This window comes from Syngnathoides biaculeatus, chromosome 4 (genome assembly GCF_019802595.1).
Source record: "Syngnathoides biaculeatus isolate LvHL_M chromosome 4, ASM1980259v1, whole genome shotgun sequence".
Lineage (NCBI taxonomy): Eukaryota > Metazoa > Chordata > Actinopteri > Syngnathiformes > Syngnathidae > Syngnathoides > Syngnathoides biaculeatus.
This window is the reverse complement of record NC_084643.1, coordinates 2,596,377-2,622,320: the sequence shown is the minus strand read 5'-3', so window position 1 is coordinate 2,622,320 and position 25,944 is coordinate 2,596,377. Positions and strand designations below refer to the sequence as shown.

At 44.8% G+C, this 25,944-nt stretch overlaps 2 protein-coding genes and 1 long non-coding RNA gene across 11 annotated transcripts in view; 2 read left to right on the top strand and 1 right to left on the bottom strand.

The window, feature by feature from the left end:
- Nucleotides 1-10,224, top strand: part of LOC133499769 (E3 ubiquitin-protein ligase RNF34-like) — a 13,899-nt gene extending 3,675 nt beyond the window's left edge. Inside the window, exons 4-9 of one of the 7 annotated variants that reach the window (XR_009794732.1) lie at nt 2,343-2,405; nt 2,583-2,784; nt 4,841-4,870; nt 5,990-6,201; nt 6,426-6,544; nt 9,515-10,224. Coding sequence is in view for 3 of the 7 variants with exons in the window: in XM_061818101.1 (XP_061674085.1) it covers nt 2,343-2,405; nt 2,583-2,784; nt 4,841-4,870; nt 5,990-6,177 (483 nt within the window). In the remaining 4 variants the exon portion in view is untranslated. Of the gene's footprint in view, nt 1-2,342; nt 2,406-2,582; nt 2,785-4,840; nt 4,871-5,989; nt 9,029-9,514 lie in introns of those variants that run through there. The other 6 variants (XR_009794730.1, XR_009794729.1, XR_009794731.1 and 3 more) reach the window with 6 other exon arrangements.
- Nucleotides 9,726-25,944, bottom strand: kdm2ba (lysine (K)-specific demethylase 2Ba). 3 transcript variants are annotated; one of them, XM_061818094.1, is made up of 10 exons: nt 25,807-25,944; nt 21,041-21,265; nt 20,660-20,803; nt 18,398-18,484; nt 17,853-18,140; nt 16,951-17,762; nt 14,463-14,626; nt 14,216-14,377; nt 12,645-12,863; nt 9,726-11,250 (listed from the first exon to the last, which is right to left on the bottom strand). In XM_061818094.1, exons 1-10 carry the CDS (start codon nt 25,858-25,860, stop codon nt 11,069-11,071), a joined length of 2,337 nt encoding a protein of 778 aa, XP_061674078.1. In that variant the 5' UTR covers nt 25,861-25,944; the 3' UTR covers nt 9,726-11,068. The 3 variants fall into 3 exon arrangements, with proteins under 3 accessions (XP_061674078.1, XP_061674080.1, XP_061674079.1); XM_061818096.1 differs by having other exon boundaries at nt 17,853-18,131; XM_061818095.1 differs by having other exon boundaries at nt 21,041-21,262; nt 25,807-25,926.
- On the top strand, nt 14,305-17,087 carry LOC133499771 (uncharacterized). The gene is made up of 3 exons (XR_009794733.1): nt 14,305-14,442; nt 14,516-14,713; nt 16,963-17,087. It is a non-coding gene; the product is annotated as an uncharacterized LOC133499771 (long non-coding RNA).

Below are 25,944 nucleotides of genomic sequence, written 5' to 3'. Positions count from 1 at the left end.
TAAGAGTGAGACCGCAATATATGTGCAGAGAAAGTAACTTTTACCGGCCACGTTTGTGCTGCACTAGCGTTAGCACTGTGCTAGCGTGTTGCTGTTGTGTCACTGGCGTGTCTCGGTGATTTTTACCGGCCCTTTCAGCGCCGAGCTAGCATAAGCGTTACCGTTAAACTCTTTCTGTGTACCGTCTTTGGGAATATCTTGTTTTTCAAAGTGGGCACTTGTGGCTTTTACACAGCTGCGGCGTATGTATGTATGTACAAAAAGGTATTTCCTTTAATAATCTACTGGATGAGGCTTATAACGAGTTGCGCTCTGTAGGTTGGGAATTACGATATTTTTCGAGGACTACGCAGGCGCACCGTCGTTATGTCATTGCTATCACACAGTTATAACGTACTGGATCAGCAGCAGTTGGTTGACCTTTTGGAAACACATTTGAAGAAATAAATGCACTAAGAGCAACCTGACCTCAGATAAGTGCAAGTGGATGGATGCAGGGATGATGGTATTGAGCAAAATTGACGCAAAGAAACAAACAAACAAACAAACAGTCCATCTACCTATGAAAGATATTTTCATGCCGGAACAGGAATGAGTTTTATCGTAGCGGAAATCCTACAATGCTTAAGAAATAGCAAATCACATTTCTGTATTTCTTTTCGAGTGACGATCGGTTGCTAGCTACTTTTCAAGATGAATGGTGGGATACCTCGTGGGCACTTATAGAGGGGTTAATGTATGTGCACAACACATTCGTACAGCACAAGAAAATGGTTAACTCGCCGTGCAGTGTCCAGTAAGTGATTCAAAATGGACAAAAACATCAGTAAATACTCCCGACTCACCGAGCAACGCGCCTTAACTGCAATCCTTTCTCTTCTTATTGAGAAACGGCATTTTGAGGCTCCACATATGCAGCACTGTCTTATTTTTTGATTGAACCACAAACATGCATCAACTGTAGCAATCTATGCACGTATTGGAAAAAAGAGGAAATGGTCAAGTAAAAATTGAGGTAATGTAAATATTTGCAATGAATGGTGTTGGTGCCAGAGACTCTCTACACTTTGCTTTTTAGCCACAGGTGTATCTCAAATTATAAATATAGCTTAGCATTATCGTATAACCCAATTATCATGTATCTGTACACCTCTCCCATTTCCACTATGTGGCAGGGGACTCTGTGTACATCTTATCCACATCTGTATTTATTTGTTCAAAGGTTTAAAATGACAGAATGTTTTAAATATTTTTTAATGAAATTTTAGCTATATTTCCATGATAGACAAATAAAATACATTTCCTCTGGATTAGTACTTTAATGTGTTCTTGGTGGACACATCCCAGATGGCAGCCCTCAGCATTTCATGGAAATCAGTTGTATAGTATTTGTGTACTAACAATGAAAACTGCGTGCACATTTACACCCTGCGTACACCCATTATGAAGGAGAAGTTGAAATTTCTCACCAAAATTGGTGAGAAAAATAATTGGTGTCTGTATGTTCCACACTAGTGAACTAATAAATGAGCAGTTCATAAAAGAACCTCTGCTTGACAGAAGTTATACAAATTGTACAATCATACAAAAAGTATATATATACCGTAATTCCCGGCCTACAGAACGCACCTGGTTATAAGCCTAACTGAGTACATTTGTAAAGGAAATACCATTTGGTACATACATACGCCGCGGCTGTGTGAAAGCTGCAAGTGCCCACATTGAAACACGAGATATTTACAAAGGCGGCACACAGAGAATTTAATGCTAGCTCCACCGCGCTGACGCTAATGCTAGCGCCGTGCTAACGCTAACAGGGCCGGTTAAAAAAAAAAAAAACATACCGGTAAAAATTACTGTGACGTGGCAGTAACACGCTAACGCAGCGCTAACAGGGCCGGGCTGGTAAAAGTCACTTCCTCGGCACATATATTCCACCGGTCTCACTCTTACCATTTCCCCTCGTTTGCCCCCTTGCGCCCGTTAGAAAAAAATGCACAAATTAGCTGCATCACCGCATAAACCGCAGGGATGAAAGCGTGTGAAAAAAGTCAAATTATGGTATAAGCTTGTTGTTGGCACTGGTGTGAGCCAGTTAAGGAGGCGTGACCACAAGAAGCTCTGAGCTGACAGGATCCATTAAAATCTGTCAAGTGCTTTGGGATCGCTAATTCTTTCTATAAAAGGAAGCAGGAAGGGAGGTAGGCCTTGCTTGTAGTACTCAAGCGATCATTCCCTGGTTGAGCGTGACTAATCCAGCTCATCAGTAGGCTGGCTGCTATTTTTGTTGTTTTTGTTGCACGTACTGAAGAGGAATTTCATCTTTTTGTCGTCTGATGCAGGACTTTGGTGATGCCACATCAGTGTCGCTCCTCAACTTTGACCCCAATGAAAACGCACCCGAGGTAATCCGAGCGCTACTCTTTTGTCCGCGTCTTGAGAAATGCAATTCCGGGTCTTTAAGAAGTGTTTTCCATTGCAACGAATCGCAAGAGCGGAAACGTTCGGCGTTAAATACAAAAGATAGGAGTGCGCAACGGAGGGTTTATAACGGGAGACTAATGGGCGTCGCGTCGCTTTAGACGAGCCCTCAGACGCAGCGTCGGCTCCGAGCGTCTCTCACGGACATCTCCGGCGTGGGCGACATCGAGGGCCTCTCTGTCCGGCAGTTGAAGGAGATCCTGGCCAGGAACTTCGTCAACTACTCGGGGTGCTGCGAGAAGTGGGAGCTGGTGGAGCGAGTCGGCAGACTCTACCGAGAGACGGAGGAGAACAGGAAATCACGTGGGTACTCGTTTGGCCGCGCACAATACAATTTGTTATTACATATGGTTGAAATTGTAACACAAAAGGGGAGGCGGATTTTCTTAAAGCCGGCCCGGTCCGACGGTATGCCGGTTACAAACTCATCGCAGCGCGACAAGTTGCATCTGGTTTAGGATTTTTTGCTGTTTAAAAAAAAAAAATAAAAAATTAGCTACGTGCAAGAAATACTTTGTATTGCAAGAACAATAGTGTACACCCAAATAAAATTACTTGGATAGGTAAGAATATATTTAAATGTATAAAACTTTGTTAGACAAGATAAAATGTCAGTAGTGAGGTAACAAAGGTACCTCAAGTAGAGTGACATCCATCCATTTTCTTAGCCACTTATCCTCACGAGGGCTGCGGGGCGTGGAGGAGGGTCACTCCTTCATTGACTTTATTAGAAGTCTCAAAATCAAAATATAAACTAGACTGGAAAGCATGATTGGACAGATTGTACCTGATAATATAATGCTGCAAACTATCCAGGGTGTTGAGGATTTATCATGTTAAAAAGTCAGCATGACAGTTGAAGCTTTTCTCTTTTCTGGGGGGGTTTCATCAGAAATTCAGAATCCGCTTTAATGGCCAACTATGTAACGACACACAGGGAATTTGTGACCGGCAATCGGTGCCGCCCTGATACAACAAGTCTCAGTTCTTTGCCATAATCATTTAAATACGAGGTAGTTAACATATTTTAGTGACAAAAAGAAATGTGACAAAACAAACGTTCTGTTTTACTATATGTGACATCTCTAATGGAATTTGACTTATTTGAACTATCCATCCATCTATTTTCTTTGCCGCTTATCCTCACGAGGGTCACGGGGAGTGCCGGACCCTATCCCAGCTCTCAACGTGCAGTTGGCGGGGTACACCCTGAACTGGTTGCCAGCCAATCGCAGGGCACATAAGCGACAAACAGAATTTAGAGTCCCCAATGAATGGAAGCATGTTCTTGGGATGTGGGAGGAAACCGGAGTGTCCGGAGGAAACCCACGCAGGCCCAGGGAGAACATGCAAACTCCACACATGCAGGTCCGGGATTGAACCCGGGAACTCAGAACTGTGAGGCCAACACTTCAACAGCTGTTCCACCGTGCCGCCAGTAGAATGACATTTAGAATGGTTTTTTTTTTTTTTTTTTTTTTTTAAAGATGAGTAATAGGGTCTTGAAACTGTAAAAATATTTAAAAGATTTATTGGGGAAATAAAAGGGATAACCTACCGTAAATTCCGGCCTATAAACCGTAACTTTTTTTCCACATGCTTTCAACCCTGTGGTTTATGCGGTGATGTTGCTAATATGTGCATTTTTTTCTAACGGCTGCAAGGAGGCAGTTTCCTCTCACTCTGAGAGTGGTGGAATATATGTGCCGAGGAAGTGACTTTTACCGACACGGCCTTGTTAGCGTTGCGCCATTTTGTTACTGCCGTGTCTCAGTGATTTTTACCGGTATGTGTTTTTTTTTTTTTTTAAACGGTTCTGTTAGAGCAGCGCTCGCGTTAAACTCTTTCTGTGTACCGTCTTTCTTTGTATATATCTCGTGTTTCAATGTGGGCACTTGCAGCTTTTACACAGCTGCGGCGTATGTATGTACCAAATGGTATTTCCTTTACAAATGTACTCGGTGAGGCTTATAACCAGGTGCGCTCTGTAGGTGGGAATTACGGTATTCCAAAAACGTCTTCTGTAGCCCCTGTCAGGTGTTATTTAATTTATTTATTTGTTTATTTTGGGGCACGTGCTTCCAGTAGTTTGCTTGCTCCATCATGGATTATATTGAATATTTTTGACATCAATCCAAGCCATGAATGACATCAACAGTCCTGACTTACTTTTGCAGTCATTACTCCATCACTTTGTGACGATAATGTGGCATTTGTGTTTTTTATTATATCCCAGTCCACATTCAACACAAGACGGCATGAATCAAATACTAGTAGCCGGCAGTATTTCTTTTTCCTGGGCTGCTGCTCCAGTAGCGGTGGTCACTTTATCTGACTTGTTTTTATTTCTTTCTTGCAGTGGAAAATGTGAGCAGCACTGTGACCAAAGGTAAGCACTAAAAGTGTATTTTGTCTTTATGTGTGCACTTCGCTTTTAACCTCAGATACAGTATTTTATATTTAACCCCTGTTACTGGTGTTTGTTTGTTTTTTTTTTTTTTCTAAATGATGCTTAAATTTCTCTCACTTGAACTCTGCCGCACTAAAGTGGTGGCGTTCCCCGCTTCTCTCTGCAAGGGGGGCATCGGAGGTAAGAAGGTCGGAAACGTCCCGCAAACAGCATCTTTGTCGTGTTTGTCGTCATCATTGTGGAACCCGCTGTCAACAATCCTGCTTCATGAAATTCCTGCATGTGGTCCGTTCCTCCTAGCAGAATCTCATTTACTCTGTGTTCACTTTACTCGGATACAGCAAACATTTTTTTTTTGGTTTTGTTTTTTGTTTATTTGCAAAAGAAGGGAACTCGAAACATTTGAATTGCACCGTTTGTGGTGGTACTGCCGCATTGAATCCGTTATGAAACCTTTATCATCATGTTGATGTTCAAAAGCTAATCTTGTATTGCACCGGTGTCAAACTCGAGGCCCGGGGGCCAGATCCGGCCCACCACACGATTTCATGTGGCCCGCGAAGGCAAAGCATCGATGTCAAAATCCGTGATTTTTGTGGAAATATGTCCAAACATTTAAAATTGTCATATATCAAAAATGATAATGTTGAGGTATTATCAGAATTTTTGTGTAGTTAAACATGAACAATGGTTGAAAAACCCATTACGCTTGATTTATGATTCCAAAACTGGTTCATAAATTTCATGTGTAAATATAATGAGACGATTCAGGTTTTCTACAGTTTCCCCCATAACGGCCCTCTGAGCGAAATCGTAATTGCAATATGGCCCGTGACAAAAAATGTGTTTGACATCCCTGTAGTATTGCATGTCTGTTACCCATTTACAGTGCAGTTGTCGTAGTAACACAAACATTTCAAGTCCAAGTGCATTGTCTAACACAGCCAGTAGAGGGCAGCACCACTTTCATGTGCTCCATCTTTTCTGTAACGGTCTTCTCATTTCCAATGTGTTACCAAACCAAATCCTGTTTCAAAAGCTAAACGAAGCATTTCTTCCTTTTGTTTTTGTTTGTAACCTTTTTTTCTGCGTTTGCAGATGACGAGAAAGGCGCGCTGATGTTCCTCGACGAGAACCTGTGCCGCATCTGCATGGACGCGGTGATCGACTGCGTGCTGCTGGAGTGCGGCCACATGGTGACGTGCACCAAGTGCGGCAAGAGGATGAGCGAGTGCCCCATCTGCCGGCAGTACGTCGTGAGGGCCGTGCACGTCTTCAAGTCCTGATCGACCTCAGCTTCCACTCAGACGGTGCTTTCATTCAACCGCGCAAAATCACATCCGCCGAATTCCCTTTTGTGCGTGTTTGTGTTTCCACGTTTTTTTTTTTTTTTTTACATGAGTTGCACAATTGGGAGAGGAGGGGGTGTTTTTAATTCTTCCGGTAAGCAGAATTCTCACCTGAATCATTTCCGATATGAACATATCTCCTACCGCATCTGTTTCACAACCCAAAGAGTCAACTGTGCGTCCAGACTTGTGTAGATGGAGCAAATTCTTACACAACTGCTGCAAGTGATTGCATACCACGTCGTAGGAGCACCAAGGATGCGCAAACTTGACAAGACGGCGCACAGATGCTGCCGAATAGCGGGTGAGACTTTCATGCTCCTCACCCGCATTGCATTCTGTCATCTTGTGTGCATGAGTTTGGGATTATTGAGCTGGCAGATGCGCTCGCTCAGCAGTCAGAAAAGGCTGAGACGGGATGTTAAAGGGGAAATCCAGTGCTTTGGGTTATCAATGTATCCAGTAGGTCATGTAACATGGACCCTATTTTGGCAATGTGATGTGAAATCCTCTCATTTGATAGTGTTTTGACAAATTTATTATCCCCAATTACGAATTTTTAGGGGCGCTGCCATTTTGGCAAGTCGCATGAGCTACGTGCGCGGATGTGGCGCGCACCGTGCCCCAACAGAGGCTCGATGACATGGGATACCATTTATGCCCAGCGCCGAGTTCTTGGATTTATCCTCAAAGATGAATGAAGAAATAGAAGTATTGGGAAGACGGAGGAATACTTCCTTACAGATTTCAACCAGTGGCTGTAATTAATGTTGAATATTCGGATGGTTCTTCGGGAGTCTGATGAGCAAGCTCTGGTGGCGGAGGACTTTAGCTGAGCTTAGGCATCCGCGGCTAACGGCCTCCGCTGCCTGGAAGCTCGGCTAACAGCCTCCCCGAACGTCAACGCTCGGCTCGCGGCCCGCTGCCAGCGCTTGCGACCTGCCTTCGGCGGCAGTGGAGGCCTTTAGCCTAGCTTCGGCGTCCGGGGCTAACGGCCTCCGCCGCCTGGAAGCTCGGCTCGTGGCCCGCCGCCGGAGCGTCATTCCAGTCCGAAGAACCATCCACGGCTGCCGGCCCGGAGCTCCCGGGGGCCTTTGTTTACGCACTTATGTGGCGCGTAGGCCTCCGAGTAGTCAAACTCCGCGTCATTCTACCTGAAAAAACATCTGAATATTCAACATTAATTACAGCCACAGGTTGAAATCTGTAAGGAAGTATTCCTCCGTCTTCCCGATCGACCGATACTGCAATTTCTTCATCAGATGAGGATAAATTTGAGAAATCAGCACTGGGCATGCATAAATGGTGTCATGTAATCGAGCCACTACACGTCACGTACGCCCACGTACATCATGTGACTCGTGAAAATGGCAGCGTCCCTGAAAATTTGTAATTGTTGATGAAAATCGTCTCAAAACACTGTTAAATGAGAGAGGATTGAACATCACATTGTCAAAAAAGGGTACATATTACATGACCTATTGGATACGTTGTTCGTGCAAAGCACCGGATTTCCCCTTTAAACTTCATTCTTCAACAGTTTGTCACGTAGGCCCGTCCAGTGGGACGATCGGACATGGCGGTAGATGTTGGTGATGGATGATGATTTGTTTTAGAACAGTGGTCCCCAACCTTTTTATCACTGCGGACCGGTCAGTGCTTGACAATTTTTACCGGGGCAGGGGGCGTTACGTAGTTTGTTTGAATATCAAATACAATAAATGTATAATAATAGAATAAGTAAAAACGAGAATAAAAAATACACGGAAAAATAAGCAAGAACCAGCCATTCCACATTAATTGGTCTTTTATCTAAATAAACCGACACAACAGTTCAATTTTTTATTATTATTATTATTATGATTATTAAAAACTCCATTAATTATTATTTTTCAACAGCTGAAATAAATTGATCAGTTTGAACCGTCCCCTCAGCCCTAGCACTCTCTTAACCGGTCGCTAGAGTAGCGTTTAAACGAGCCTTCAAACTGAAATACAGATGGGCCACGAAAATGAATTTAAAGTGCATGAAAATTTGAACTCAAACTGAGCTTGTTTCTCTCGCAACGAGATGGTCCTACGTGGAGGTGATGAGAGAAGTGTGTTGTTTATTTCCAATCTGTCACTCCAGAAAACCCAGCTTCACAGATATGTCGCAAATGAGAGAAATCTTTGCAGCGAGCGATTTCTCTCCGGATCTTAATTGGGTGTGTAAGAGAAGCATCTGCGTCCGTCTCTTCACAAAGCTCCTCAAAAAGACGCGAGGTGGTCGCAGGCTGTTCTTCGATCTCTTCGCTGGGTGAATCGAAAAGAAATTTTCTAAAGATGTTTTTTTTTTTTTTTTTTTCCCCCCCGACCTTGTGTGGGTAAATTTGGCCCTCAAGTGATCGAGATGTAACACGGAGAATCCGGTCATTTTTCAAAATGAAAGATGTTTCACATTCGGGTAATGAATACAACGGCACTCATTGATTATTACTTACCAATTAATCGCCCGGTGGTTGGGGACCACTGTTTTAGAACACACCGTATGTCAGAATGCTTAAGATTTTTGATAAACATAAAATCTGTCGTCACAGCAATAGTTGATTATTATTTTTTTTTTTTTCTCTCTCTCTCGTCGCCTGCGTCTCAGCACTTGGGACAAAAAAATCGGTGCTAGTCATTTTAACAATCTTCACTGTTTTCTAGTTAAACGGTGGATATAACTGAATGTTCATTTTGTTGTTTACTGTCACAAATGAAATGAAGTTTGTTTTTTTTTTTGGTCTTAATTTGGATCATTGAACTCAACTATTCAAAGAAATTAAATGTTAATGAGTATAGTATAGAAATTACTTGCTAATGTACATTTACATATAACGATGCATATATTTTTTCCCCATTTGGTTTCACTTGTGTAAATAGTTCAGATCTCCCTTGGATTGGAATTATTTGTAATTTTTTTTAAGTGGAGTTTAAATTTGTCCCTCTGGCATACAACCATATTTTTTTAATCTGATATCCTACCGATCTTTATCTCCTCAAACATTTTGGGTTTTATTTTCTGCCAATCAATGCTGCTCATATGCATACCTCTTATCATATCAGTCTCTGAACTTTACCTGCACAAATATCAAGATTGCTGCTATTAGTCCAGAACTTTCTTTCGAGAAGCGCACCAAAAGTGGGACACTTTTCTTTTACGGGCCAAGTATTGTGTGAAATGTTTTGTCTTTGGTACATTTTATTTTAATAAATAACGTATACATAAATGTGTTTTTTTTTTTTTTAGGTATCAATTAATCCATCCATCCAATTTCTGAGCACCCTTATCCTCACAAGGCTCGCGGGAGCCAATCCCAGCTGTCATTGAGCAGGAGGTCGGGTACACCCTGAACTGAACGGTCCTCAGAACCGTGAGGTCAACGCTTTACCGCTGCTCCACCGTGCCGTGCTATCAAAAAAAAATAACTGGACATAACATTCAAAAATGCAAACATCCGTGGCAGAGAATAGACAACTTTATTGTACAAATGGAAGTATTTTAATGCGTATTAGCACTGAGATTTTAAATTTTATAAATATAAACATTGTCACATTCACCTGAGGCGATAGGTTAATCACAGCACGATACATCCCAAAATACTGTACACACAACACCGACCGCGTGGAGTTATTTCAAAGTAAATTATATACACGACAACGTCAGCGATGGTTCGAAGCGGCGCGGGGGAACCCGCGCGCGTGGCTTCCGTTGCGTCGGTGATATCAGTGCTAAATGTGTTCAGCGGCTTTGCGCTACCGGCTCGAGCGTGAAACCGGACCCGCGATGAATTAGTTCAACAACGGAGTATAAAGTAACCGTAAATATTATTTGAACCCCGGCACTGTCCGGTAGCTATGCCAAAGACTCGCCGCTAAGCCCGTGAATAAATACAAACTGTCGTAAAAAATAAATAAATGCTTACGTGCCCATGAATCCCGTCATCTACAACACACACACACACACACAAAAAAATAATAACTGAAGATAAAATGAGGTTTTAGGACTTGCTAGTGAAATAATTTGGGGTGTGCATGAACTTTCATCATAATTTCAATGGACTCTTTATATATTGGTATGTACAATACACGTGTGGTTTTTAATCCATTCGTGGGCAGCGTCCCATTTTTGGGACATCACGATTTTCATGCATTACATCCTTCAGTATATCAAAATATTTAAGTGTTTTAATTTGATTCTGTTTTTTGGGACGAGATTATAAATGGTTAAAGTTATCATATAACTAAATCGTAAACAAAAAAAAAAAGGGTTATTTCCTTGATTGTGGCCTGTTAGGAGACTTTTATCTCAATAAGGCAAAAAAAATTGCCAGCCTGCCCATGAATGGGTTAATTGTCCCCCTCCCCCCATCACAAACAGATTTTTGGGTCCTGTTAAGGTAGAGAACCTGCGGAACGCCGCCACAACGCTCATCTGACACACCGGATTGCCCCCCCCCACCCCCCGAAGATGAATTCGCTCTCAAAGCCAAGTGGACATACTGTAAATTCACGTTTATAGAAAAATACTGCTTTCAAATATGAGGAATGAAATCAAAACAACAGAACAGTCAGGTACAAGCACATTTTTTTTTTTTTTTTTTTTTATATGGAAGTACAATCTCAACACAAACACATGCTTGTTCTTCCCCGTTCTGATCCACGGATTCCTTTTAGTTTTGACATCGGCTCTGGGAGCTACGGCAGGCCCCGGCGTGAAAAAGAAAAACCCGGCCCAATAAGTGCAAATTGTCTTCTTTTTTTTTTTTTTTTTTTCCCCCCGGCTCCTTTTGATCGTTGTGAACTAGCTGGTCTTTTGCAGCAGTTTGTCCTCCTTCAGTCTGAACGGGACGCTCACGGACATCTCGGCGATGAACCGCTCGCAGCCCGCTTTGGTCACCTGCTTGCAGAAGCGGAGGTCGATCTGGCAGATGCTCCCGCAGCGCTTGAAAAAGTTCAGGGAGTGATCCGTGACCCGGTTGCAAACTGCGCAGGGAAGAAGAAGAAGAAAACGCACGTGTGAACTGGTTAGTCGGGAAAAAGCACAAGTACAAAATGTGACATTTGACTTGCTGAACTGCACAAACGTAAGTAAGTATTGCTACACCTTGATTTTATTATTGATTATATTGATTTTTACATGCTCATTTGATTCACTTGCTATTGCATTCACTTTCTTTCAATCTGGTTTTGTGTAATATTGCTTGCATATTGTGTGAGCTGGGTTGATCAAAAACTTCCATTTTCAATTATAATCACTCATAACCGCTAACATTTTCAATATGTTACGGCTCCAACCAAAAGCAGACATGGAAACCTTGAAGAAATGGAATGAAATCAATGAGATGTAGCTCGTTAAACACAAAATTCACTCATTTAATGATTAAAAGTTTACCGAGAGGTGCACGTCAATGGATCAGAACGGCAAAGTCACCGTCATTTATTTCAGCAGTTCAATTAAAAGACTGAAAATATACACACACATCCATCCATTTTATTTTGCTGCTTATCCTCACGAGGGGCGCGAGGACTGCTGGAGCCTATCCCAACGGGCAGGGGGCGGGGTGTACCTGAACTGGTCGTCGGCCAATCGCAGGGCACAAGGAGACAGACACCCGCACTCACAATCACACCTATGGGCAATTTAGAGTGTCCAATTAATGTTGCGTGTTTTTGGGAGTGGCACAGTGGAGCAGCTGGTAAAGTGCTCACAGTTCTGAGGTGCCGGGTCCAGGGTGTACCCCGCCTCCTGCTCGTTGACAGCTGGGATAGGCTCCAGCACGCCCCCGCGACCCTTGTGAGGATAAGTGGTAATGAAAATGGATGGCTGGATGGATGTTTTTGGGATGTGGGAGGAAACCAGAGTGCCTGGAGAACATGCAAACTCCACACAGGCGGGCCTGGGATCGAAACAGAGACCTCAGAACTGTGAGGCCAACTCCCCCCTTACGTGTACATATTATAACATCATTATTATTAGTTCAAGAACTCAATAACTTAAAACCTGTAAGAAATATTTAAAAAAAAAAAAAAAAAGTTGTTTAGAAATGAGATGGAAAATGGCATTGTGAAAATTAAAAATGTAGACAATTTTGTGAGTTTTACTTTTAGAATAGGTCGAGTGAAAAATGTGGAATGTTTCCTCTGCTCATCTAATTGTCCTTGAAGCGGCGGTGATTCACGTTTTGTGTCATTTGGTGGCTGAATCTTCGAAGCAAAACGGTCCCAGCCAAGAATCCAGCGCCAGGCCTTTCGGCTATTACAATATCACTGAAACTTGATTCCGTGACCGCGGGGTGCGGCCCAGCCAGTGATCCTACTAGTCCGGTAAGAACCCGGACAGGTTTGTGTGACGGACACCCCCGGGCCGCCGTCCTTACCCGACAGGTTGATTTCTGTGAGCGAGTCTCGAGTGGTAGTCCCCGCCGCCGTCAACAGGTTGACTGACTGGTCGTTGACGTGGTTGCAGTAGCTCAGGTCCAACCGGGACAGCAGCGGCATCTGGCGAATGATGAGGCGCAGGGACGTGTCGGTGATGTCTAAGCCCGCCAGGCGCAGATCCTCCACATTCCGCAATTTGCAGCGGTTGTCCAGCTGGCCTGTCCGTTGGCGATATCCACACACGGGACAAAACGTGCCGATTAAGCTTCCAGGTTAGCAGAGGTGGAAGTAAGTCTCAACCTTCTGGTTTCAAGCAAAATCCAAAATACTGTGGCAACTAAAACGAAGCATGTGAAGCAGAGCTTGGATTTGGATGGAATTTATTTCAATCCAAAGAGTGGATTTATATAGCGCGCATTTCATCCACAAGGGTAAGGGATTTCAAAACTCCACATGAAATCCACATGTAAATCGGAGGGAAGAAATATTGAAAAATGGAAATACAGAGTGCCCTTACCCATTTGCGGTCCCGCATATTGGCAGATTTTGCTCTCCAAATACCGTAATTTCCGGCCTATAAACCGCCACTTTTTTCACCTTTTCAATCCTGCGGTTTATGCGGTGATGTGGCCGCAAGGGCGCACTCTAGCGGAAAAGGTAAGCGTGAGACCGGTGGAATATATGTGCCGAGGAAGTGACTTTTACAGGTCGGGCTCTGTTAGCGCTGTGCTAGCGTGTTACTGCCGTGATTTTTACCGGTATGTTTTGTTTTTTTAACCAGCCCTGTTAGCGTGAGCGCGCCGGTGCTACCGTTAGCGTGGTGGCGCTAGCGTTAAACACTCTGTGTACCGTCTTTCTTTGCAAATATCTCGTGTTTCAATGTGGGCACTTGCGGCTTTTACACAGCTGCGGCGTATGTATGTACCAAATGGTATTTCCTTTACAAATGTATCGGGTCAGGCTTATAACCAGGTGCGCTGAGTAAGCCAGGAATTAGGTTTTTTGGGGTTTTTTTTTTATGTACTATATTTTCACGATTGTAGAGGTCTTTAAGATAGATGAGGCACCATATTAGACATCCATCAGTCAATTTTCTGAGACACTTATCAAGGGCTGTGGGAGTGCGGGAGCTTATCCCAGCTGTCAACGGGCAGGAAGCGGGGTACACCCTGAACTGGTTGCCAGCCAATCGCAGGGTACATCGAGACAAACAGCCGCACTCACAATCACACCTAGGGGCAATTTAGAGACCCCAATGAATGCATGTTTTTAGGTTTGGAAGGACACCGGAGTGCCCGCAGGAAACCCACGCAGGCGCGGGGAGAACATGCAAACTCCACACTGGCTGGACCGGGATTTGGATCCCGGTCCTCAGAACTGTGAGAGTGACGCTTTAACCAGTTGTCCACTGTTCCACCTAACCCTTAACAGTCAGACAAATCCACACTTCGTTCTGTCATAGAAGACAACCAATCAGAAATGTCGGCTCCAGATCGTTTGCAGCTTTGTAGAAACGTAACATAACAACAGACCGGCGATTGTGTTCGTTTGATCCACTTAGTTCTGGTACCTGGCCTGTTGTCCGTGGGAGGTGACAAAAGATCCCTCATCTGAGCGTCCTTGAGTCCCTCCACCCACTGGACGTCCAGCGTTCGTAGCAGCGGGCAGCTGGACGTGCAGAGCGCGGACACGGCCGCCCACGAACATCCGGATAACTTCAACACTCGCAGACCTGACGAGACACAGCAGCGCCACGTCAGCACATCGAGGCGGAGCAAAAGCGAGAGGAGAGCAACGGTTCGACCCCCGTGCGGTACCTGGCAATCTGTTAATCAGCCAGCTTAACTGTTTCTTGGAAATGTTGGTCCAGCTGAGGTCCAAGGAGAGCGGCTGTCGCCGGATGATCCCGCTCAGCATGAGCGGCGTGATGGAAGTGCAGCGGTTCAGATCGATCTTGGTCCAAAGTCTTTTATCGCAGCACCTGGACGTCAGGAAAATAGGCGAGTTGGTTAGCGGTCAGAGGCGTGACGATTCATCTGCGATGTCGACGAGTCGAGTTACAGTCCAGGTACGTCGATCTGCATTGATCGATAATCACCAAGCCGTTTACGAGTTCGATTGATTGAATCCATACTAGGAAATAATGTATTGGATTTTTTTTTTTTTTTTAAACACTTTTACTGATAAAGATGTTTCTCCGACCACCTAACCGAGGAGTCGTGGAATTTTCACATTTCTCGCCACCTGTTCCAATATGTGTGGGAGCGCACTCCAGTCAGGAATTGAGTACTGCCTGTGATTCTGAACTCAAGTAGCGTGCTTCGGGCTACACATCAGCACAAATTAAAAAAAAAAAAAAAAATCCTGTCCTCCATGATTGGTTTGAAAAAAAAAAAAAAAAGTGACCCCGCAGTCCTTTGCCCTTACGATTGGGCACAGTACCGATGTATTCGCTGCACAAGTTTACTTGCAACATACTGGATGTGTTTTGTGGCCAGCAGTGGTCATGATCAGTTGATATTTTAAGGGGGGAAAAAAAATACTGTCATCCAAAATTTTTTGGGGATACTTTGGTCCATTATCACTGCACTTCTGTTTATTAAAATGAAAGCAGTTGCCGGCTCAACCACGACTCACTCAAGCTGAGGACATGTTGTACTTACACGATTTCCATGTTGAAAAATAATGTGAGGAGATATTACTTCATTGAAATTTATCCAAAGAGAGTGTGAAAGCATTTACCAATAACTGTTGTTTATTGGTTGGCACGGTGGAGCAGCTGTAGAGCGTTGGCCGCACAGTTCTGAGGACCGGGGTGTGGGGTTTGCATGTTCTTCCCGTGCCTGTGTGGGTTTTCTCCGGGCACTCCGGTTTCTTCCCACAGTGTGGGATAGGCTAGATATCAATAATGAATTTTCAGATGATTCCCTTAAAAGGAAACAACAGGAAACTAGAAAGTTTCACCTGCACAGTCCACGATCCAGAGTACTGTACAGTATTTGTTTCACAATCCCACAGTGGAATGTTTGGCTAAGAAGTGAATGAGTTGATTTCAAGCCAGCGAATTGTTTCAGATCGTATCCTTTGTGAAATTAACCTATACCTTCCTCGAGTCTAATGGGCCCTGTGAATCGTGCTAACCGTCAAGTCTTCATTCAAATGAATTGATTCACTTCGAGTAAACCGGTTCCACTGGAACAGGTTAAAGACTCAGCTTAGTTTCTATTGTTTGTTTTGACGCTTTTGGCGCAGTACCAAGAACAGAAAAGGTGGTTTTCTAAACCATCGGGACTTCTTCATCACGTGTCAGCGTGATTGGCAGTGACAGAAACGGTGTTTACTCGCTTACAGTGAAGCCACATTTTAACCAAACGGTTAAATGTTTGTAGCAGAACATGTTGATTTGGTCCTTTCAGATGGATTTTTTTATCAAGGATGAGCGAAAAGTTATTTGGTTATTTCTTAAAATCCGACACCGAGCAAAAATGGCCTGATTTTTCAGTCGTAGTTTTGGGCTTGATGAATCAAATAAGGGTTGATTTTATTTTAATTCAATTAGTCATACAGTATTTACATGACCTGGAATTTTGTTAACGAGCATTAGTACAGCGGCGTCAGCTTTGTTGCCAGCATCACGACGTCCATCCGTTGAGCAATCCATCAGCTAGCTTACGCCAAAGACAAACGTGTTTGAAACATTCTCGTCGTCGGTCTCACGTGTGACATCTGACACCGCAGTTATTCTTTGTTTTTTCTCTGGTCTCATCCTGCCAACCAGTTTGTGAAGGTTTTTTTGCACTAGACTTTCTGTGGACACCCCCCCAAACGAGACACATGCCCACAGTTCCTCACACATTTCTGTATAATTCTTGAAAGAAAAATAGAAAGCTACATTATCCATCCATCCATTTTCTTCGCCGCTTATCCTCACAAGGGGCGTGGGAGTGCTGGAGCCTATCCCAGCTGTAATCGGGCAGGAGGCAGGGCACACCCTGAACTAGTTCCCAGCCAATCCCAGGGCACATAAGAGACAAACCACACCTAGGGGCAATTTAGAGTGTCCAATTAATGTTGCACCTTTTTGGGATGTGGGAGGAAACCGGAGTGCCCGGAGGAAACCCATGCAGGCACGGGGACAACATGGAAACTCCACAGAGGAAGGGCTGGGAATGAACCCGGGTCCTCAGAACTGTGAGGCCAACGCGTTTCCATTTGCGCCACCACAAAGTCTAGTAACCCACATTTGGTTCTCGGTGTGGACAAGAATGAGTTGAAAACAATGCGATCGTTGTGTGTTGCATTTACCATCTGTTCCAGGTCTTGGACACCCTCATGCAGCAGCAGAGCTCCTGATGTGTGAGGTGGTTGAAGATCTTCATCCAGACCTCCCGCTGGAGGACATGCATTTTCCCGTCTTTCAGGGGGAGCCTGTCCGGGGGCGGGCTTATCGGCGGTGGCCGGATGACGTGCCGCTCCATTTGGACGCACTTGGGCGGCGAGCGCGGAGGCACCGGCCGGGTGGTCGGGGTGCTCCTGTTGAAGCCCAGCGGAGTGATCTGACTCGGGTAGAAGTGGCGCAGCTCCCAGGGGGTGCCGTTCATCTCCTTGGTCTTCAGGTGGGGCCTCTGCTCGCCCATGTCGTTGCTGTTCCGGAACAACCTGTTGGGTTCCTCGTTTTCCGACTCGGGCTCCACCTTTAGAGGTTGGCGGTTCTCGTTGGCCAGGCAGTCTTCAGTCTTCTGTATTTCCTGGTTCAGCGCTTTGCTCAGCTCTCTGCTCAGCTCCCTGTTGGGCAAACGCCGCTTGCGCCGAGCTTTGGGCCGGGGGCCTTTCTCCTGGGTCTCGCTTCCGCCTTCGCTGCTCGGGCCGGCTTGCGGGGAGCTGCAGTGCGATTGGTCGCTATCCGCGACCGGCATCTTGAGGGAAGTATTTAAAAGGTCGTTCCTATAGTCTCTATCGTCTGCCAAGTCCTCGGCGCCACCCAAACGCCCATTTCTCTCCACAAAGCTCCGGAAGTGAAGCTCCCTTCCGTCTTCGTCGTGGTCCTCGTACGCATCTTCCTCTTCCATCTTGATTTGCTGAAGGAGTGTTGAAAAACTAGGTTCGTCTGAACTTTCCTACAAAGAAAATGACAGATGTTACTTTGTCTGGCAGATGTTCTTACGTCTGAAATACATAACAACAACAGTACAAAGAAAGACTGCTACCTTCTTTCTTCCTCTAAAATCGTCTTCCTCTTCCTCATCAAACAGCTTCCTCTTCTTCCTCAGCTTATCCTCAAGGCGAGGCCGGGGGACGCCGCTGGGGGACAGCAGGGGCGGCTGCCGGTGGAGAGGCTCGTCGGGCCGATGCCTGGGTGTCTCCTCTCTGTCGGGTCTCCTCTTGACTGAAGAAGACAAGTCCCCCTCCTCCTTCACAGGCTTCTGCTCCCTCAGCAGAGAGCCGGGGAGGTTGGAGGCGTACTTGAACCCTGGACCCCTTTTTTGCTTTAATACCAAAAGGGGCGAAAAGTGCAAGACAACTTTATACCTTTAGCCTATCGCTTCTCATAAAACCACGTTGATTGAAGTTATTAAACAGTACTTAAAGACAGATGACTATTATGTGACTATTAATACAACTCAAGAGAGATCTGAAAGCAACTCTTCTGTGATTGTGTAACTACATTTCAGAGCGAAAATACCTCCTGATCTAAAACTGATCCACCGTTTGTCTCTAAATATAACAGCTCCTCGCACATCTTCGTACTCACTTTTCCACTCTTTCCAGCGTGGTTGCACTTCGGGCATTCCCAGCAGTTGGGGAGCTCGTCATTCACCACACCGGAAGCATCGCTCACCTAACGGGTCGGCGCGAAAAACAGAAACATTAAGACAACAGGAGTCGCGATGGTGTCCTGGATTCAGTTTGAGCTGACACCAAGGTCACGAAGGAAGTGAAAGCGAGAGTGGTGAGGGTATGTTTGACAGTTAAACCTCAGCCGCACTAAAAAGTACAGAAAAGCATCAGGATTTTGTAAAAGAGAAGTCTAAAGTGTGTGGACTGCAAATAATTGCTTGTGATACACGACACCGCAGCGGGAGCAAGCTGTGAAAAGACAGCGCGGTCTGTTCAACTGGTTTGAGCGAGGATACGCTCGCAGCACATTGCTGCGTTCAACTTACAAAGTACAAACAGTGCGTGTGGCTTGACACACTTCATGTCACTAAACAAGGATAACGTGACATTCTCACACACTACAGTGAAGAAAATAAGTATTTCAACACCCTGCTATATTGCAAGTTCTTCCACTTAGAAGTCATGGAGGGGTCTGAAATTTTCAGCGTAGGTGGATGTCCACTGTGAGACAGATAATCTTAAAAGAAAAATCCAGAAACCACAATGTATGATTTTTCATTTTTTTTTTATATTATTTTATTTTTATTTTATATATTATTTATTTGTGTGATGCACCTGCAGATAAGTATTTGAACACCTGTCTATTAGCTGGAATTCTCACCCTCAAGGACCTGTTAGTCCACCTCCACTCCTGAATCAGATGCACCTGTGTGAGGTCATTAGCTGTATAAAGACACCTGTCCACCCCCATACAATCAGTAAGACTCAAACTGGTAACATGGCCAAGACCAAAGAGCTGTCCAAAGGCACCAGAGACAAAATTGTACAACTCCACATGGCTGAAAAGGCCTACGGAGAAATTGCCAAGTTGCTTGGTGAAAAAAGGTCCACTGATGGAGCAGTCATTAGAAAATGGAAGAAACTGAACATGACGGTCAATCTCGATCGGAGTTGAGCCCCATGCAAGATATCACCTCGTGGGGTCTCAATGATCCTTACAAAGGTGAGGAATCAGCCCAGGACTACACGACAGGACTTGGGCAATGACCTGAAAAGAGCTGGGACCACCGTTTCCAGGTGACTATTGATAATACACTAAGACGTCATGGTTTGAAATCACGCATGGCACGGAATGTTCCCCTGCTTAAACCAGCACATGTCAAGGCCAGTCTTAAGTTTGCCAATGACCATTTGGATGCTACAGAGGACTCATGGGAGAAGGTTTTGTGGTCTGATGAGACCAAAATTGAACTTTTTGGTCATAATTCCACCAACCGTGTTTGGAGGAAGACGAATGATGAGTTCCATCCCAAGAACACCATCCCTACTGTGAAGCATGGGGGTGGTAGCATCATGCTTTGGGGGTGTTTTTCTGCACATGGGACAGGACGACTGCACTGTATTAAGGAGAGGATGAGCGCGGCCATGTATTGTGAGATTTTGGGGAACAACCTCTTTCCCTCAGTCAGAGCATTGAAGATGGGGCGTGGCTGGGTCTTTCAACATGACAATGACCTGAAGCGCACAGCCAGGAAAACCAAGGCGTGGCCAAGCCAGTCTCCAGACCTAAACCCAAAAAAACATTTTTTTGAAGGGAGCAAAAACTCTGTGTTTCTCAGCGACAGCCCAGAAACCTGTCTGATCTAGAGAAGATCTGTGTGAAGGAGTTGGTCAAAATCCCTACTGCATTGGGTGCAAACTGATGAAGAACTACAGGAAACGTTTGACTTCTGTAATTGCAAACAAAGGCTACTGTACCAAATGTTAACATAGTTTTTCTCAGGTGTTCAAATACTTATTTTCAGCTGTATCACACAAATAAATTGTCTATAAAAAAAAAATCATACATTGTGATTTCTGGATTTTTCTTTTTAGATTATCTCTCTTACAGTGGACATGCACCTATGATGAAAATTTCAGACCCCTCCATGATTTCTAAATGGAAGAACTATTTTTGTCACTGTATTTCAACTTTATTGTTTCAGTTTCTCTTGAGTGACGGTGTCACACTCACAAGACATCAGGTGGAAACATGTCGAAGGTCAAGGACCTTGACTTGAAACCACTGAGTCACTCGCGTGAGCTGGCGTTCCTGGCGCAAGGCTCAACTCATGAATCACCAAATGAGTCATTTGACTGAGGGAGAAATCGGCGTTCACGGGTTGCCTCGGCGTACCTTGAGGCAATTGGGATGGACAATTTCGTTGCAGATGGAACATTCCATTAACATAAAGTTGAACTTGTCCTCTTCTTCCTCCAGCGTGTCCTCCTTCCCGGCCTCCTTACACACCACGCATACCGCGGTGTGAGGCAGAACAGGCTGCGATGGAGAAGATGGAGAATATTGTTTGATTAGGAAAGGAAGACTTTGCGATTTGCGATTCAGAACTCTCTAAGTGTCGCATGTCATTTTGCAGATATTTATTTGTGACTAATTGAAGGGGGTGTGTGGCGACAGCTCCATGTAAAATGGACTTCCACCCCTGCCGGTCTTATCACTGCCATTCGAAGGAAGTAAAATAAATCGATCAATAACGAGATTAAACTGCTGACTCACCGCTATGCACTGTCGCATAATGCAGGACTGTTTCATGCGGCCCGGACCGCCAAACTTCTTCATGTCCTTGCAGAAGTGACACTCGCCGCACTCTGTCCGCATGCAGGCTTCGCACTTCCGGCAACGCGTTCTCCTCCGTCGGGCTCCCGACGAGCTACGACTCGATGGCAGTTTAATAGCCGACGGGGTCGCCATCTTGGGCTTCGGACGATTGGCTGCACGCTGCTGCAAGGGTGGAAAACAACGTTTTGGATAATGAACGTCACTGGCCGACATTACAATCTAATTTAAAGGGCCACTGTCATGAAATGGATGATTTGTAGTATGTTATTAATAAAAAAAAAAAACGGCAGCCGACATGCGTTTTTTTCACCACAAAACATGATTTTGACGTATATGGCTTTTTGTAACTCCCGCCATGAAAATCCTCTCCAGGGATTTGTTTTCGGCAAGCAGGAAGTGACGTACATGGCAGGACTGCCCTCAGGTGGACATGTTTGTTTCTATTAGTTTTACCTCCGGGAAAGTAGCTCGTTGTTCCTTGGTGTTAGCCAAAATGCTGGCTCGTTGCATTGCTGGACATTGCTTGAACACTCGGGAGGGTGGATTTACCGGTCATAAGATTGCAAGAGACCCTGTTCGTCGTGAAAAATGCATTGCACGGGTGCAAAGGACGAGAACTTCGTGGGTTCGGCTCGGCGCCGAGGCGGCTTATCGTGGCCACCCCGGCTGACAAGGTCACGGCTTGTCGCCTTGTTGGCCGGGTTGGCTCATCTCCGCCGCGGAAGTGGATCGGACAGGGAGGCGGTTTGGCCGTGATCGCATATCATCCGAATATGGCTCGAAACAATAGGGTAATATTGCCCCGGTAACGTCACTTGATTGTGTGACGTTTTCTTCTTCGGAAAGAGCTTCTGTGTCAGAAGGGGCGTGTTCGTCTCCCATAGTAGGGTCCACAGCGTATTTCCAATGGCGAATGTCCGGGGTGACGTCACGGACAGTAGATGCAGCCAATATGGCGACAGCTTGGATGTCGAATGACACTTCCGGAACTTTGCTCATGGGTGATGTGCTCTCCGCTCAAATTCATTTTTTCGTGTAGACATTGAAGTGAATAATTTTATATGTATTTTTCATTACAATATCTATTTTAGAATGTTTATACGGATTACACTTGACCTTTAAAGTGGCGGGAGCACAATAAAATCCTGTCACCATAATTCGGCATTTTCCTTTTTGAGTCAATCAAGAGAGGATCCTGCTGAGATCCTCTGAGCCGGATGATAAATAATATACAGATTGAGTGACTCGACAAAACAAAAGAAAAAGGCAGAGCTGTATCTGAAACATGTGACATACAGCAGTCAAATATCATTCCCATGTGGATTTCTCTCATCTCTTTTAATACTTCTCCAGTTGCTATGGAAGGATGGTAAATCACTGAGGGGGGAAAGAAAAAAAAAAAGACAAATCACAGGCCATTACACAGACTCCCCTTCCAACTAGAGACGTTACCTAGGCAACACGCTCGTCTTTCTGCTGGTGGATATGATTCTTAAGGACTGCAGGGGATGCATGAAAAATGATATTGCAGAGGTTGGTGTTTTACAGGAGGAATTCAATTTTTCAATGCCCGTCATCATGACAACTTGGAACGTAATTACAGCTTTTTGAAAAGCCTGGCATACCACCTAATTATGAACACAATATCCTTGTCCACACAAGTGTCCTTTACAGATTACTGTTTGTCAAGTCAGCTGAACTGAACTTGTCGAAGGCTCTTGTGTAAAAAGGAGGCATTAAAGCGTTTGAGAAGGTTAGCCATGCTTCAAAGCGTTTTATCTGTGGGCAAAAAAAAAAAAAAAAAAATCAATTTCCCAACACCGGGTAAAAAGCAGTTGGATGTCTTTTCAGCTGACCCTGCCGACTGTCACAATATTATAAGGAAATATAAGTACAACCGGGTTTAGCTAGTAATTTACAAAACAAGAGCAAAGACGTTTTGGTTAGGATGTTAACCCAGATCGTTTATGCCGCCCTGATTAGCTCCCACGAAAAGCCCTTCGACTTCATATTTGCCCTTAGGAGCAATTTTTATCACGGACGGTTGTTTACACCTGCACGAAAAGTTAAAATACGCCATGCGGCGACTTTTGACAATGATGTATCTGTCTTGACATACTTGGGAATGTACTCATTGTTTTTTATGTAATAGGTGTGAAGTCATTGTGGGTGTGGTCAGAAACTGGTGTGAATCATGAAAAAAATGCTTTCTCATGCTTTGTGATGTTTAAATTGAATATCTGGATCATGTTTACTCTGCAACACGTATGTATGTAACAGTGGCCATACCATATGGTAAATATGACAAGTGGGTCAAATTAATGCTTTTTCTCTCTCATATAGTAATTGTCACCCGACATAATTAATGTTGACCTCGCTGTCGGCAATGTACACTTTGTAAATAGTACATACAAAATAATCCATCCATCCATTTTCTTTGCCACTTATCCTCACGAGGGTCGCGGGAAGTGCTGGAGCCTATCCCAGCTGTCAACGGGCAGGAGGCGGGGTACACCCTGAACTGGTTGCCAGTCAATCCCAGGGAACACGGAGGCAAACAATCACACCTAGGGGCAATTTAGAGTGTCCAATTCATGTTGCATGTTTTTGGGATGTGGGAGGAAACCGGAGTGCTTGGAGAAAACCCACGCAGGCACAGGGGAGAACATGCAAACTCCACACAGGCGGCTCCAGAATTGAACCCGGGACCTCAGAAGTGTGAGGCCAACGCTTTACCAGCTGATTCACCGTGCCGCCACATTCGAATTGACCTAGCAACAATCTCATTTCGCCTGACTCCATTGAATGAAATGATAACGCTTCGCTGTCAACGTGACATTTTTGCTGATTTATTATATATCATGATGGGCGTATTAAAACGGACTCTCAGCCGAAGCGGCAATCGGCTGTCTTTGCGGGAATATTCTTTACATCATTTCAGAACAGAGGTGAAATAATGTAGTGTAGGAAGAGACAGGAAGTTCACCCAAAATATTAAGAATCGTACCTAGACATACTTAAAACAAGATTCACTATTTTTAATCGCTGTTCATTATGAGCCGCCTGTGTGGAGTTTGCATGTTCTCCCCGTGTCTGCGTGGGTTTCCTCCGGGCGCTCTGCTTTCCTCCCACAACCCAAAAACATGCAACATTAATTGGACACTAAATTGCCCCTCGGTGTGTTTGTGAGTGTGGATGTTTGCGATTGGCTGGCAACCAGTTCAGGGTGTACCCCGCCTCCTGCCCGTTGACAACTGGGATAGGCTCCAGCACCGCCCGTGACCCTCATGAGGATAAGCGCTGAAGAAAATGGATGGATGGATAAGTTTTTTCTTACATCAGACACTTTATGATGCGGGCATGACGCAATAGCACGGCCGTTATATCACTCAGAAAATGTCTATTCAGACTCAGCTGACATCTCCCCTTATGTTGTGGACCTACTGTTTACATATTTGATAACTGCTCTCATATGTTCAGCATATCTAACCATTATACATTACTACTTAATTACACAATTAGGATGTGACTGAATCTTCATCCCAGATAAGATACAACTTTGTACACTTAGTTATCATTCTCTCCACAGCTTGAATGAGTAGATACAGTATTTTGAAGTACTGTACTTGAGTTACAGATAGTAATCAGCGGCATTCGGAACATATACTCTATATTCATTTCTGAATAAACACAGTAACACGTTGTACGGAGTCTGCAAAAAAAAAAAAAAAAAAGTATACCATCCTTGATTTAGGGACATGCGTTATCTAGCACAACAACTCATTATGATTTGCAGTGAAACACACTTCATGTGCTTTACGCTCGAGGCAAAAAAAGTAAATAAAAGCAACGGATCCACTCTTTTGGAACATTTTCCAAAGTGGTTTGTCCTCATACTCGCAGCGGCAACACCTCAGTTTGAAAAGGGGCTGCAGGGTTACAACTTGTTCGGCTAGCCAAGGGGTCACTAGGTTCTGTTTGGACCAGTGTTCTGCATGCAACAGAAGGAGACACACTTCATTGTTCACACTCCCCCATCCCCCCTCCACGGCCCCTGCTTTCAGAATATTTGGCCCGGAGCCTTCTTAAAGACAGTGTAACTTAAGGAAGTGGGTGAAATCCATTCCATTTTTTTTTCCCCCAGAAGAACAAGCAAGTAAAGGAAATCGGTAAAGAAAAGCCACGGAACGGGAGCAGCGAGTAGTAGTGCTGCCGCTGACATGCGAGCCCAAATGTCACTATCGCGTGAAACTTGTGCGGTTGCGTTGCGAGGCGGACAGCGCAAAATGGGTCAGTTGTGGTAGCAGCACATCGACGGTGACCAGGGCCAGGGAGGACACTGCCTTTTTTTTTTTTTTTTTTTGACGCTCCCAGTTCGTTGCCACTCTCACCAGCACGACGAGTTTGTTTACCCACCAAAAACGACGTAAGCCAGCTGTCGCGCGGTACGAACGCGTACAATCCTCGAATAAAAGGTTTCGAACACATATTTTTGCCCTTTCAATCCGCCGGGAGAGCGAGGAAATAAAGCTGGTGGACCACAAGAAGAGTCTGCTCAGGTAATTGCGAGGAGGGGGGGAGAAGAAAAAAAAAAAAACACTGCTCTCTTAACAATACGCCTTGAATTTGGTGCTTCAATTGACACGAAAATCACATATCGGCTGGTACTAAGAGTGCGCTCGGGTTAATCCGTGAGCTCTGACCTGTTCCGACTCTGAATCATATTCCTCATCGTCTCCACTCAATGACAAGGCCATGGCTCCGCGCTCATCGTCGGTGAAAAGCAGGCGAAATCTAACATGGCTGAACAAGACCAGAGAACGCAGCGCCCTCCCCCTCTT